General features: G+C 41.3%; 1 protein-coding gene across 1 annotated transcript; it reads left to right on the plus strand.

Moving 5' to 3' along the window:
* The first annotated feature begins 4,013 nt into the window (after positions 1-4,013).
* Positions 4,014-13,380, plus strand: LOC146254881 (vitellogenin-like). The gene is made up of 34 exons (XM_084675516.1): positions 4,014-4,146; positions 4,235-4,255; positions 4,347-4,498; positions 4,587-4,838; positions 4,935-5,096; positions 5,190-5,338; positions 5,455-5,605; positions 5,688-5,845; positions 5,933-6,098; positions 6,179-6,304; positions 6,386-6,604; positions 6,692-6,909; positions 7,019-7,116; positions 7,222-7,346; positions 7,424-7,525; positions 7,633-7,752; positions 8,496-8,682; positions 8,778-8,871; positions 8,994-9,179; positions 9,273-9,411; positions 9,510-9,729; positions 9,813-10,312; positions 10,389-10,433; positions 10,508-10,576; positions 10,684-10,890; positions 11,143-11,285; positions 11,416-11,554; positions 11,641-11,770; positions 11,853-12,030; positions 12,156-12,250; positions 12,367-12,461; positions 12,586-12,751; positions 12,899-13,060; positions 13,160-13,380. Exons 1-34 carry the CDS (start codon positions 4,029-4,031, stop codon positions 13,270-13,272), a joined length of 5,205 nt encoding a protein of 1,734 aa, XP_084531642.1. The 5' UTR covers positions 4,014-4,028; the 3' UTR covers positions 13,273-13,380.
* Positions 13,381-15,098: the final 1,718 nt, after the last annotated feature.

Raw genomic sequence — 15,098 nt, forward strand, 5'->3', positions numbered from 1 at the left:
ATGAGAATGATGTACATGGCTCCAGGAGGTTGTTTTGATGGCCTTATTGTACATGCTCAGGATACTTGCACTAACTGACACACTTTCAGGCTGGTTAGTACAAGTCCTCCTTGTTGGTTGGACCCAGAAACTCAGTTCAAGATACCAGTTGCATTCAATTGGAGGTGGTCCAGCAGTACAAGTACAGGCTGTGTTTGGATTCAGAGGCAGAGCAGGAGATCTTCATGGAGGAGTGAATCAAAAGGACCTGACTTTAACACTTAACACTGGTTCATTTTTTATCTAGAAGATAGAATGATAGTATGTTTGGAATTAACCTACCACTGGACCAGGGGTAGGGAACCTTTTTTCTGCAAAAGGCCATTTGGATATTTATAAAATCATTCGGGGGCTGTACAGAATTATCAACTTAGAAATGTGCCTGCTATATTTGGTCAAAGATTTAATTAACTCTCTCCTAATGTGATGGCTGGAACTGCTTCTCTTTGTGATGTTAGCTGGCACGGATGCAGCCTGCTTTGACTGGGGGTGCAGTAAACATTTCTGGGGGGGTATCATGATTACGGAAAGGGATCGTATTATTTTTTATATTGCTACCATTTTTGAGTCTGCTTATCGATCCGAGTGTTAATCAGGCGCGGAGCAAGACGTTGTAAACATTCGGGGCTTAGGCCAGTTGGTTAGATACGTGCTGTATCTAACCAACTGTCTAACTTTTTTTCTCAGAACAACCTGCTTGACCCCAACCAATCGGGCTTCAAGACCGGCCACTCCACAGAGACTGCCCTCCTTTCAGTCACCACTGCCCTCCAGTCTGCCAGAGCGGCTTCGAGGTCATCCGTCATCATACTGCTGGACCTTTCTGCAGCGTTTGATACGGTTAACCACCAGATCCTGCTCCCAGACTTTCTGAGATGGGCATCACTGGCACTGCACTCCAGTGGATCTCATCCTACCTGTCGGGAAGATCCTACCAGGTCTCCTGGGGAGGCAAACTGTCAGACCCTCGCCAGCTCTCAGAGCTCGCAGAGCGCGCAAGCCAATTTTTTTGGGTACAATTGTGCGCAACGCTGCGCGCCTCTACGGTCCTCTTCCACATATTAAAATACTATACTATACTTAATATCAGTGGCGGCCGGGACTTTGCAGAGGCCCCCCGCAAAGTCGGAGCTTGAGGCCCCTCCCCTAAATCCACTCAAAATGTATCTCCATCCTATCTTATACATTGCTGTCTATCTCTTATACCTTTAACTATAGCCTATATTCACCAATGGGAGAGAAAAATAAAAAAAAAAAGTTTAAAAATAACAAAACCACATAAAATATCGAAAATCGTTTTCTGTCAAAATTTAGATTTTTGATGTTTTCTATAGTCAACGTAGTTAAAGTTAATGTAGCCTATACTTAAACTGACATTTACATTCACAATGTGATTACGAACAAAAGGATTTCCTTTCCATATTCGCCACAGAATTAGAATGAAACGGAGTGGAATCTTTGAATGCAATTTTCTCCCTTATCACTTTTTGACACAGGTCAACTTTAAAATTATGTAACTTCAATTGTGATAAAGATATCTGAGTGATTTAAACATATTTGTATTCAGGAGAGTTTTTAGTTTCCAAATATGTAGAATACCCATAAAGACCCAAATGTTCACGATGTGAAGGGTTTCCGCAGGCCTCCACGCATTTGTCATTGTTCAAAACCTGAGACAGCACTAGCCTTCTGATAGTTTAGCACCAAGGATAGCATCGCCGAAATAACGCACAATCAATGGAGGAAAGGAAAACATTTATTTGTGCCAATAAGTAGGCTAAGCAAGTATGTTTATTGTTGCAAGTATGTTTAGACGTGCTACTGCTAGCCACCTGCGGCTGCGGTAGTGTTTTGTCAGTGGAGATGTTGATAATATTTCTCTCTGGCTGGTCTAAATAAGTGTGTAATCTTCGGGTGTTTTGCTCGAGCTTGTATAGACAACAGTTTATTGCTGCGCTTTTGAGCACCGATTGCATATTTTCTTTTACTCATGTCTCTACCGTCATCTAGCAGAACGTAATGATTAGCATTTTTGAAATGTGCGCGTTTAATTGGCGTAATGGGCAAAAGGCACGTAAGATACGCAAAAGCCATTGTTGCCAGATTCAGGGATTTTGAGACTATTTAGCCCATGGAAGTGGATGAAGATCTGTTACGTTGCCTACATTACGGAATTCCTTTAGCTGGCAGTTGAAACTTGGGGCCATCAATGAGCGCCTCAGTAATCTTTTTTATATATGTTTTTTTTTATATAGCCATAGTCTGTTTTTGGATATGCAGAGCGGGGCCCCTCAGAGCGTGGGGGCCCCCCTGCCTCGCGGGGGCTGCGGGCGCTTCCCAGCCGCCACTGCTTAATATGGTTCCTGCAGTGCCATGGCGGGCCGGACCAAATGATGTCGCGGGCCGGACGTTCCCCACCCCTGCACACGACCATACAAAGTAGATTTAAGATTTAAGGTTTCCAAAAGTCTCGCAGAGACTTTCACTCAATTCTCGCACAAAAACAAAGTAAATATTTTATAGTGGGTCCTTAGATTACCGTTTCCTGAATGATTCACATTGAAACACTTGATTTTGAACATTTAGTACGGAACCTCATTCAGTATCTTGCCTGACCCCTACTGGTAGCTTGTGGTACCTCCTCTTTAAGCCACTGAATGAGTGAATATGAAATCATATTTATGTCAATATTACTAAAAGATGCAGTGCAAAAGGTTCATTTGATCATAAACTTATACCACATCATTGTATGTATTGTTTCATGAATAGACTGAAAACGACAAATCAAAGCACATAATCCTGTTTAACAGCGCAACTATTTATGCAGTAGATAATTTTTTTCCATGGAACAATGTTTTTTTGTTGTTAACTTTTACCTCATTCTGAACAAGATTTGGCCCAGACTATGTTGTAAATGTTCTATATATTACTAATTACAGAATTGACCTATGTGATGTTGTATTGGAGACGTAATCCTCTTGCACTTTGTAACGCAAACCTATCAATGGCAATTAGACACTGTACATTTTATAACTGTAAACTTATAGTCTTTGATTTCTTAATTTAACTAATCCAGTATGTGCACTTTGTAAATCACTTTGGACCACTTTTTAGCATCTGCTAAATTAATACATGTATACAATGTGAATGTCCCCAGACAACACACACACCTGCATTATTTGTGGGGTCACTGTGAACAAGTATAGTTGGGGTCAGAGCTTTAATTGACATTATGATAAGAATGACAGATATTATTCAGTGTTGAACTTGTAAAATGTAATCCAAAATGGCACATTTTACAGTCCTTGGCATTATCATCTTAAATTCTAACCAAATACAAGTTCATGGTGATGTTGACTCAAATCAGAGCAAAGTGACCTTTAGCGACAGACTGAAACATGTGCCAAAGACAAAAAATTAGCAATGGAACTGTGTTTTTCTGTGAACAAACAATTTTTTTGGTAAAGAACTAACAATAATGTTAACATGTGCAACAAGTACACTATTAAGTCATTTTAGACACTTGTTTGTAGAACACAACAGTGTCAAGAATAAAAAACGACCCAACATAAACAGCAGGACGGAAATTAAGGTTACATAGTTATGTAGGGAAAAGCTAATTGAAAAAGTGTTCCAGAGTGTTGATGATGAGACTGAAGACAATAGGTTAGATGAGATAATAATCATAAATCAATTGTGGTCTTATGTACATGATACATTATTATTTAAAAGAAAGCCATTACAGACATGCCTAAATGTAATCTGGAGACCTATCTAATGTCTCTGGGCCTATAAGAGAATTAAATTGGAGAAAGGACAAACAAAAAAAGTACTTGGACATTGAACCGTTCCTAAAATAGCTAACCTGAGAAAGGCCAGGTTACCCTAACCTAGTGTGTAACATTTGCAATCCCATTGATTTGTTAGTTTTAAAGTGTGTTTTAATGGTCTGATAACAGGTCAACATGGTAATCCAGTGCATTTGGTGAATGATAAATTGTGTGCAGTCAGCAGAAATTTACTTTAAAAGGAAGTCTGAGAATGTTTTTTGTTACATTCCGCCGAACATGAGAACGGTAGTGTTTGCCCTGACTCTAGCCCTTGTGGGTAAGTCTAAATTGTTATTATTAGATGATAATTTGTTGCAATAATTTTTAATTGTATATTAAGTAATGTGTCTACTAAAACATTTCAGCGAGTCAACAGGTCAATTTTGGTAAGTTTTTATTTATTTGTGTATTCATTCATTTCAATCAGTGATTAATGTACAGATTACTTACAAAATTCAAAATAATTGTTCATTGCAGCTCCTGAGTTTGCCTCCAGCAATACCTATGTGTACAAGTATGAGGCAGTGGTCTTAGGAGGTCTGCCTGAGGAAGGTCTGGCTAGAGCAGGAATCAAAGTCATCAGCAAAGTTCTCATCAGTGCAGTTGCCCAGAATAACTTCCTGCTGAAGGTACAGGATGCACATCAAGTTTCAATACTCAAGAGTCAGGAGTTCATCTTCTTTTCATTAAATGTTCCTTTTTTCTGTTTTCTCACAGCTTGTGGACCCAGAGATCTTTGAGTACAGTGGTGTCTGGCCCAGAGATCCTTTTGTTCCAGCTGCAAAGCTCACTTCAGTTCTGACTGCTCAGCTCCAGACTCCCATCAAGTTTGAGTATGCCAATGGAGTTGTGGGTAAGATACATGCCCCTGCTGGTATCTCTGCTACGGTGTTGAATGTCCACAGAGGTATCTTGAACATCCTTCAGCTGAACATCAAGAAGACACAGAACATCTATGAGCTGCAAGAGGTCAGGCTTCTATCTTTAAAGCAAATTAAAGTGTTAGCCCTATCCTACCACTACTCTAACTCTCAGTCAAACCATGCTGTCTTTTATATTCATCAGGCTGGAGCTCAGGGAGTCTGCAAGACCAGCTATGTCATCAGTGAGGACGCCAAGGCTGAGCGCATTCATCTGACCAAGACCAAGGATCTGAATCACTGCCAGGAGAGACTCGAGAAGGAGTTTGGTTTGGCTTACACTGAAAAATTGGTAGCTTCTCGGGATGTAAGTAGCTGTTTCATCACCTACATTTTTATTCCGATAGGTATCAGTATGAACATCTGACATTTTGTGCAACATTACATTTTATCTTTATAGTCTAGAAAGAACTTGAGGGGAGCTGCAGCCTACAACTACATCATGAGGCCAACTGCCAATGGTGCTCTGATTATGGAAGCCACGGTAACTGAGGTCCATCAGTTCTCTCCATTCAACGAGATGACCGGAGCTGCCCAGATGGAGGCAAAGTATGTTGTCTAATAACTGATATCTGAGAAACATCTGGAGATCTATTTGAATTGATACAATGACAGTGTATTCAATATGTAGAGCAATCCATAATAAGTTAATTTCCTTTTCATAGACAAAGGTTGACATTCCAAGAGATTCAGAAGGCCACAGTGGAACCCATTGGAGCCGAATACATTTCCCGTGGATCTCTGCAATATGAGTTTGCCACTGAGCTTCACCAGATACCCATTCAGCTCCTCAGGATCAGCAATGCACAAGCTCAGGTATTGAGGTATTAAATCCTTATTCAACAGTTAGAAAAAAAACATAAATGATCCTTAATACTTTTTGTCTTTTTCTTAACAGATTGTTGAGGTTCTGAACCATTTGGTTACCCACAATGAGGCAAAGGTTCATGAGGATGCCCCTCTGAAGTTTGTGGAGCTCATCCAGCTCCTGCGTTTGGCCAGAATGGAGAATATTGAGGCCATCTGGACTCAATACAAGGCAAATCCAGCTTTCAGGTGTTTAATTACATAATAAGAACAAATATAATTTGAATAGGAAAATAAATGAAAAATGTCACTAAAATGCACATTTTACTTTTGTAGACATTGGATCCTGGGTGCCATCCCGGCGATTGGAAGTCCTGTCACTGTTAGGTTCATCAAGGAGAAGTTTATTGCTGGTGACCTCACCATTCCTGAGGCTGCTCAGGCTCTGATGGCTGCTGTCCACATGGTGACGGCTGATCTGGATAGTGTCAAGCTTGTAGAGGTAGGTAAACCTTCAAGTCAACATTAAGTACTCTTATGAATATTATAAAACCAGACCACAATGTAAATTCTCTCTTCCAGGGGTTGGCTTTCCACCACATGATTCAGCAAAACACAGTTCTTCGTGAAATCGCCATGCTTGGTTATGGTACCATGGTTTTCAAGTACTGTGCTGTACACACCAACTGCCCTTCAGAACTTGTGAAGGTAATGTAAATATTTCTCTATTAGGCTGTGTTTACGTTCATTATCCTGGAGATTGAACAACTTCATGTTTTTTCTCAACAGCCCATCCATGACCATGCTATTGAGGTGCTTGCAAAGGGGGAAATTAAAGAACTTGTAGTTGCTCTTAAAGTCCTGGGTAATGCTGCCCACCCTTCTAGTATTAAACCGATCACAAAGCTCTTGCCTGGATTTGGAGCTGCTGCTGCTTCTCTGCCTATAAGAGTTCAGGTTGATGCCATCCTGGCCCTGAGGAACATTGCCAAGAAGGAGCCTAGAAGGGTAAGGATATTTGTTCATAGCTATGGATGACACTGTAAACAAGTTAACTTATCATTTATATCTGTCAATGTCATTTCTGTGAATTAGATTCAGGAAGTGGCTGTGCAGCTGTTCATGGACAGGGCTCTCCACCCAGAGCTCCGCATGGTTGCTGCTGTTGTGCTGTTTGAGACTAGGCCTCCAATGGGTCTCGTTATTACCCTTGCCGATGCAGTGCAGAAAGAGACAAATCTGCAAGTGGCCAGCTTTGTGTACTCTTACATGAAATCCCTGACCAGGAGCACCGCCTCTGACTTTACTCCAGTGTAAGGATAAGTTGCTTCATGTATATCTTTGGACTCCATGACACAGTTTGCTCACAACTGTTTTATATCTGACTTTATTACTATTTAATTTATATATCTCCCATTTCAGTGCTGCAGCATCCAACGTCGCTGTCAAGATCCTCAGTCCCAAATTCGATAGGTTGAGTTATACCTTTAGCAAGGCCTTCCACCTGGACTTCTATTCCTGTGAGGGTCTTTTTTGGCAACTTGTTTTTGGTTTATCTTAAATGTAAAGCAATCATTATTGTCTTATTATATCTTATAAAAACATATATGTGTTTCCTTCATAAGCTCCTCTGATGATGGGTGCTGCTGCCAGTGCTTTCTACATCAACGATGCTGCCACCTTATTACCTAGAGCTGTGGTAGCCAAGGCAAGAACATACATTGCTGGAGCAGCTGCAGATGTTCTGGAGGTACGAGCTCTTCTTTAAATACTAATGATAGCAATTAACTAGTTTTCTATGTTATACTAAGTCATCTTCTCTTTCAGGTGGGAGTAAGAACAGAAGGAATCCAGGAGGCTCTAATGAAGATGCCCAATATTGCTGAAAATGCTGACAGGATCACTAAGATGAAGCATGTCATTAAGGCGGTGAGTGAAAGGGATATTTTGAAACTACTAAGCGTTGTTGAAAAAACAAATTAGTTCAGATGAAGTGTTGAAGATTATCAAAGTTTACTCTGCTCTTCCATCCACAGCTGACTGACTTGAAGTCCCTACCCACAAACAAGCCACTAGGTTCCATGTATGTGAAATTCTTTGGACAGGAAATTGCTTTCGCTCACATTGACAAGGAAATGATTGAACAGGCCATACAGGTATGACACACACAACAACTTTTAAATACAACTTAAAACAGAGAGACCAATCCTTTAAAATATAATGCTCCATTATATCCCTTGTGTTATCTTTGGGTCATTCTGACCCATCAGTGATTGTGACCCACCGTATTGTGACAACTTTACCTCATATAAAAACAAAGTGAAGCATTTTCTTTTAACCGTCGGGCTGTCTCCGACCCCCCACATCGCGAAGGTTAAAATAAAATGCTTTTTATTTGTTTTTGTATTGGGTAATATTGGGTAAACACAACAATGGTCATTGTGAACCTTTGGGTCATGTGACCCGAAGGCAACACAAGATATATCTATGATTTAGGCTGGCAAACTCCACACCTTTAGGTGGGAATCACCTTTTTGAACAGAAATGGGTCACCTACGTGATTTGTGCAGATCCGATGAGAAAACTTTGCAACTTTACAACTGGCTCCGGAACCAATCGTCCCTCCTAATGCTTAAACCTCAAAGCCAATCGGGCAGAGTGGGAAGAGGTCTCAAAGTGCACTAGATTGATGCGTTTAACTTTTAACAAGTTAAGAAAATTTCTTCCAGGGGAGCATGCCCCCCAACCCCCGTAGAGGGTCGAGGGTTCGCCGTATCGTTCTCACCTTTTTTACCCCTGACCTGTTTGCATACCTGATGATTTCTTTTAAATATAATGTTCCGGTATATCTATGATTTCCTTTAAAATAATGTTCCAATATATCTATGATTTCCTGTAGCTGGCTACTGGACCTTCTGCACATGCAATTGGAAGGAAGGCTCTGAAGGAACTGTTGTCTGGAGCCTCTTTCCAGTACGCAAAGCCCCTACTGGCTGCAGAGGTACGTCGCATCTTCCCTACAGCTGTTGGTGTGCCCATGGAACTCAGTTTCTACACTGCTGCCGTGGCTGCTGCAACTGTACAAGGTAAGCTCTCTCCACCAACAGAGTAATGTAAACGACTGATGTTACAATATTGATCAAATTAAGAATTTATACTTGTGTTCTCTCCAACCTCACAGTCAGAGTGGCCATGACTCCTTCACTTCCTGAGGCTTTCCATCCTGCCCAGCTCTTGAACACAGACATTCAGCTGCATGCAGAGATAACACCAAGGTAGTATTTGATCAGTTTGCTACAGGGATACGAGTACAATTTTACACCTATACATTTGTTATGAAAAGGTTACTTCATGTGATACAATTATTCTTACAATTATTTATTTTGTAATGTTTCAGTGTTGCTATGCATACATTTGCTGTGATGGGAGTGAACACTGCCTGGATCCAGGCTACTCTTATGGCAAGGGCAAAAGTACACACAATTGTCCCAGCAAAAATGGCAGCTAAAGTTGACATTGCCAAGGGCAACTTCAAGTTTGAGGTTTTGCCTGTTCAGTCTGCAGATCACCTGGCAACTGTGCGGTATGCAACTGCTTCTTTTAAACTTTACATCTGAAAAAAATATTGCATTGTGTACTATAATATTTGAAAGAATTTCGTAAATCATTGTTACAGTGTTGAAAGTCTTGCTGTGGCAAGAAATGTTGAAGACCTTGCAGCTACTAAGATGATACCAATGATTCCTGCCAAAGAAGCACAGCTGTCTAGAGATACTTTGAGATCAACAATCTCATCCTCACAGGAAAGTGATTGGGTAAGATGAGTAACCTATTTGAAACCATACCATTTGACCATTTACAGCATGAACTTCTTTGTATACCCCTGAGATCTAATCTATTGTATATGTTTCAGTCAAGATCATCTGAACGGATTTACTCTGATTTGCCTTCTAATATCATTCCTAAAATGAGAAGGTTGTCTGCACAACTGAAGAAGAAATTCTGTACCGCATTCAAAACCTTTGGAATAAAGGCATGCGCTAACATTGAATCCCAGAATGCTGCCTTCATCAGAAACTCACCACTCTATACCCTTATCGGGAAACACTCAGTCACTGTTGATTTATCACAAGGCAAGTGAAATTATACATTTTATATTTGATTGAAATACAATTACAAATGAGATACATGTCTAAAAATCTATTTTTGGGTATAGCTTCAGGCACAGTCATTGAAAGAATGGAGATTGAGGTCCAGGTTGGATCAGAGGCAGCTAAAAAGATTGTCAAAGTGATCACTGTGAATGAAGATGAAGAATCTCCAGACGCAACAAATGTCCTGTTGAAACTCAAGAAAGTCTTAGTTCCCGGTCGCAAGAATGGTACCAGATCTTCCTCCAGCTCCAGCAGTTCTAGTTCCAGCAGCTCTCGATCTTCTTCCTCCTCTTCCTCGTCATCCAGCTCATCCTCCCGTAAAGACAAAAACATCATGATTGTTGGTGCTGCTGCAGTTAACAAGCAGTCTAAGAGAGTAAGTAGCAGTAGCAGTAGCAGTAGCAGTAGCAGTAGCAGCAGTAGCAGCAGCAGCAGCAGCAGCAGCAGCAGCAGCAGCAGCAGCAGCAGCAGCGGACGCAACAGCCAAAGGAACACCAGAAGATCACCAAACAACCGCTCTTCCAGCTCCAGCTCGTCGAGCTCCAGCTCTCGCATTTCAAAGGTAAGGTACAATCAATAAGTACTCTTCTTCTCAAAAGAAAAATGCATTTACTGAAAGGTTTACTTTTCTATTATAGCAGGAACTCTATGACATGAAGTTTACCAAGGACCACGTCCACAAGGTAATTATTTTCATATAAAATGTGTGTGTAAATAAACACCTACTTCAATCCAACCTGCCTCATCACTCTTGCAGCACGCCATCTCAAAGGAAAGAACGTCCAGCAGAAGCAGTGCATCCAGCTTTGAGGCCATCTACAAACAGGTAAAACAATACCCCTAACAAAAAACGTCAACAATAATTTATTCTCACAAAGCTCAAACTGACCCTGGACACGAGTATGAGAATAACTTAACTTTACATTTTGTCAGAACAAATTCCTTGGCAATGCTGTTGCTCCTTCCGTGACAATACTCATCCGTGCTGTGAGAGCTGACCATGCAGTGCAGGGATACCAGATTACTGCCTATATGGACAAAGCTACTTCCAGGGTGCAGATCATTGTGGCTAACCTAGAAAAGGATAACCATTACAGAATCTGTACTGATGGAGTGTTGCTGAGCAACCACAAAGTTATGGTAAGCCTGAAGACCTCTGATGCTGTCTGAATTGACAAAAACAATGATTAGCAAAATTATTTTCATGGGCACTGCTGTTATCTACAGAAATGTCCCCTTAAACTACCCTCTACGATTTATTCTGTGTTGTTGGTGCACAATATAATTTGTTTAGATTGTTATTAGTTTGTTATTATGAACTACTATAATTGTTTTACAAGCTATCTGAGGTCCTGCAAGATGCACATAACAACCCACAATTTCTCCTCTTAGGCTAAGATTGCATGGGGTGTTGAGTGCAAGGAATATGAGACTGAGATCACAGCAGAAACTGGTCTTGTCAACGAAAATCCTGCTCTCCGTCTGAAGCTGTCATGGGACAAGATCCCAAGTGCCCTTAGGCGAAATGCAAAGAGGTACAATCTTTCATTTCACTATTAGTCATTCAACGCTATGACTTTGTGGTCTATACCATGTGCGAAATTGCTTTAGAAATAATCATCTACTGTATATAAGTATGTTTAAAATGTTACTTTCTTGATCTAGGGTCACTGAGTCCCTTTATAGTGCTGCTATCCAGGCTGGGGTTATTCAAGGAAAAGCCAAAAACATAAAGAAAGAGATCAAACTCACACTGGCTCTCATTTCTGCGAGAAGGTTGAATATTGTGCTGAAGACTCCAAAGGTGACCTAGTCATCTGCTTTTAACTGAGGTTAATTTTATAGAAGCTGGTTTTCCATTACTTTAAAATTACTTCATTGTCCTTACAGATGACCATGTCCAAACTGGTGTTGAGTCTCCCTATTGCTTTGCCTGTTGGAGACACCGCTGCTGAGCTTTCTGTTCTCTCAGACAACATTGTTGACCAAGTGTACTACCTGTTCTCTAAAGCCAATACAGGTGAGAAGAATCTGATTATTCAAAATAATGTTTTAGGTTTAAATGGTTTAGTGGTGTCATAATTTTTTTTTTTTTACTCTAGCTGAATGTAGCATGGATGGAAACACAATGACTACATTCAACAACAGGAGGTACAAGAGTGACATGCCACTCTCCTGCTACCAAGTTGTGGCTCAGGATTGTACACAAGAGCTCAAGTTCATGGTTTTGTTAAAGAAGGACAATGATCAAAACCACATCAATGTGAAGATATCTAATATGTGAGTACGCAATAACAAGCATAACTATATTGGTAACTAAAATGACAACAATTGCATACTATTCATGCTCAATTGGGAAGTATATATTTTTTTACAAAATAACCAAATGAATTTATTTTCCCCAGCGATATTGACCTGTACCCCAAGGACAACCAGGTACTGGTGAAGGTCAACGAACAAGAAATTCCTATCAGCAGCCTCCCATACCAACACCCTACAGGTTATTTTCATTTGTTGTAAACTATTAACTTCCTTTAACAACATCAGTGTATTGAGCTGCAGGTTTAGCAATGTGTTAAAAACATTTCATGAAGATTATCCTCTTCCTGAATATAGGCTCCATCCAGATCAGACAAAGCGGTGGGGGTATCTCTCTCCATGCTCCAAGCCATGGTCTCCAAGAGGTTTACATGGATGGAAATTCATGGAAGGTGATGGAAATCTTCTGATAAGATTCAGTCATTTTACTTGATAACAAAACATTGTTGTGAAGATGAACCAGAAAGTGATGATAAAAGATAACTAGCTAATTTCTCTTTGAAATCTTTGTACTAGGTCCAAGTTGTGGACTGGATGAAGGGTCAGACCTGTGGTATCTGTGGTAAAGCTGATGGGGAAGTCAGACAGGAGTTCCGCATGCCCAATGGACGCCTGAGCAAGAGCCCAGTCATCTTTGCCCATTCCTGGGTGCTTCCAGCTGAGAGCTGCCGGGACGCCACCGGTAAAACATAACTTTTTACAAAGAACTGTTAATTAAACTGTTGAACAAACTATGCAATGTTGGCTCTGAAAAACGTCTTTCTAATTGAGCAAAGGATATTTTTATTATGTTGTCTATGCAGAACTTAATGATACTTTCATATTCCAGAATGTCGCTTGAAGCTTGAATCTGTGAAGCTGGAAAAGCAGATGATTGTCAATGGCCAGGAGTCCAAATGCTTCTCTGTTGAACCTGTGCTGCGCTGTCTGGATGGTTGCTACCCAGTGAGGACCACCCCTGTCACCATAGGCTTCCACTGCCTGCCCACCGGTGAGTGCATGATGGACTACATATGTTTTACTGAAATTAAAATGCATCAAATGTACCAACAGCTTCCTTTTTACATTTTACCCATATTTACTTTTACAGATTCCAACTTAAACCGTTCAGAGGGTCTGAGCAGAATCTATGAGAAGAGTGTGGACCTGAGGGAGACAGTGGACGCCCATGTGGCCTGCCGTTGCACCGCTCACTGTGCTTAGTCTCATTGTGGTTTCTGCCACAATTTCCTTGCTTTGAATATTTTGGTGAATGGCTTTGTGTCAAATGTAATTATGAATAAATTCCAAACCGCATTCTAAAGACTAAAAGGTTTCTTGAATATTATTTAAAACATTTTGTGATGACACACAAGCTTTCCGACATGCAATTGTCTCTTTAGTTTTTTTCTAAATTCTATTTCACACACCAATCAATTTTTTTATTAGACATATATTATAATAAAATAAGGTCAATATATTATAATATTATATTTTAATGGTCAATAAGGCCAAACTTAATAAACACCCGTATTGTATGACACAGATGCATCAGTGCTTGTGTTGCAAATGTATTGCAACGCACCCACATTGTCTGCTTAGATGTTATGGCACTCTCCTTAACCATAAGATAATGCCACTTATCTAATTCGAAGGCAAATCACATGTTTTGACAGCAGAGCAGAGATATTGGAAGAAAAACAGACAGATACTAGAGAGGGTACAATTTCTGGGGAAATTGTAGGGCGTGCTTGCTTGCTTCAGTTGCAGGTGGGTCTGTTTTCCCTTCTAGTGATATTTTCAAGCATTTAGCCTACTCATATTGCATAATTCATTAAGAACACCCTTTGAAACAAGGAACCCCCTTTGAAACAAACTACTGTAACAACGTTGTCACTGGCAGTATTTCAGATGGAACTGCGATTCAAATAGTAGCGTCTGCTCACTGAAAATAAGCCCCCCAAAACGTAAATAAGTTCGATATTAATTTAGGGGGACATGGCTAATTCAAAAGCAGTTTGCTAGGGGCAAGCTAGCTTCCGTTGCTATCCACACTCCACTGATTGTTTGAAAGCGCAGGAAATTAGAAAGTTTCTTTTGTAAGGGATTTGTTTTGTCCTGCTGCACTGGAGGACTACAGGCCGATGGCACTGACCTCTCACATCATGAAGGTCATGGAGAGACTAGTCCTGGCACACCTCAGGCCGCTGGTGTTCCCATCACAAGACCCCCTGCAGTTTGCATACCAGCCCCATGTTGGGGTTGATGATGCAATCATCTAACTGCTGCAGAAGGCTTGTTCCTCCCTGGACAGACCCAACATCTCAGTCCGGATCATGTTCTTCGACTTCTCCAGCGCCTTCAATACCATCCAGCCCAGACTGCTGAAGGCCAAACTGGAGGGCGCGCAGGTGAGTGCTCCCCTCATCACTTGGGTCAATGACTATCTGACGGGCAGACCGTAGTTTGTTAAATTACAGAACTGTGTGTCTGGTCGTCTGATCAGTAACATCGGGGCCCCCCAGGGAACTGTACTGTCCCCCTTCCTCTTCACCACATACACTGCTGACTTTCAGCACTGCACTGAGTCGTGTCATCTACAGAAGTTCTCTGATGACACGGCCATTGTGGGGTGTGTTGAGGGCGGGGGGGAGGCTGAGTACAGGGACCTGGTTGACCGCTTTGTGAAGTGGTGTGGGGAGAACTGCATGCAGCTCAACGTGGCGGAGACGAGGGTGATGGTGGTGGACTTCAGGAGGAACAAGCCCCTGCTCTCTCCTGTCTGCATCGGTGGGACGGATGTGGAGGTGGTGTCGGCATACAAGTACCTGGGGGTCACACTGGACAATAAACTGGACTGGTCCACCAACACACAGGCCGTCTACAAGAAGGGCCTGAGCCGGCTTTACTTCCTGAGGAGGCTCAGGTCCTTCCATGTCTGCAACAAGATGCTGCAGATGTTCTATCAGTCTGTTGTGGCGAGCACCATCTTCTTTGCTGTGGTGTCCTGGGGTGCGGGCATCAAGGCAAAGGACGCCAATAAACTGAGA

The sequence above is a fragment of the Hypomesus nipponensis genome, chromosome 16 (genome assembly GCF_054491055.1).
Source record: "Hypomesus nipponensis isolate SF chromosome 16, ASM5449105v1, whole genome shotgun sequence".
In the NCBI taxonomy this organism is placed as follows: Eukaryota; Metazoa; Chordata; class Actinopteri; order Osmeriformes; family Osmeridae; genus Hypomesus; species Hypomesus nipponensis.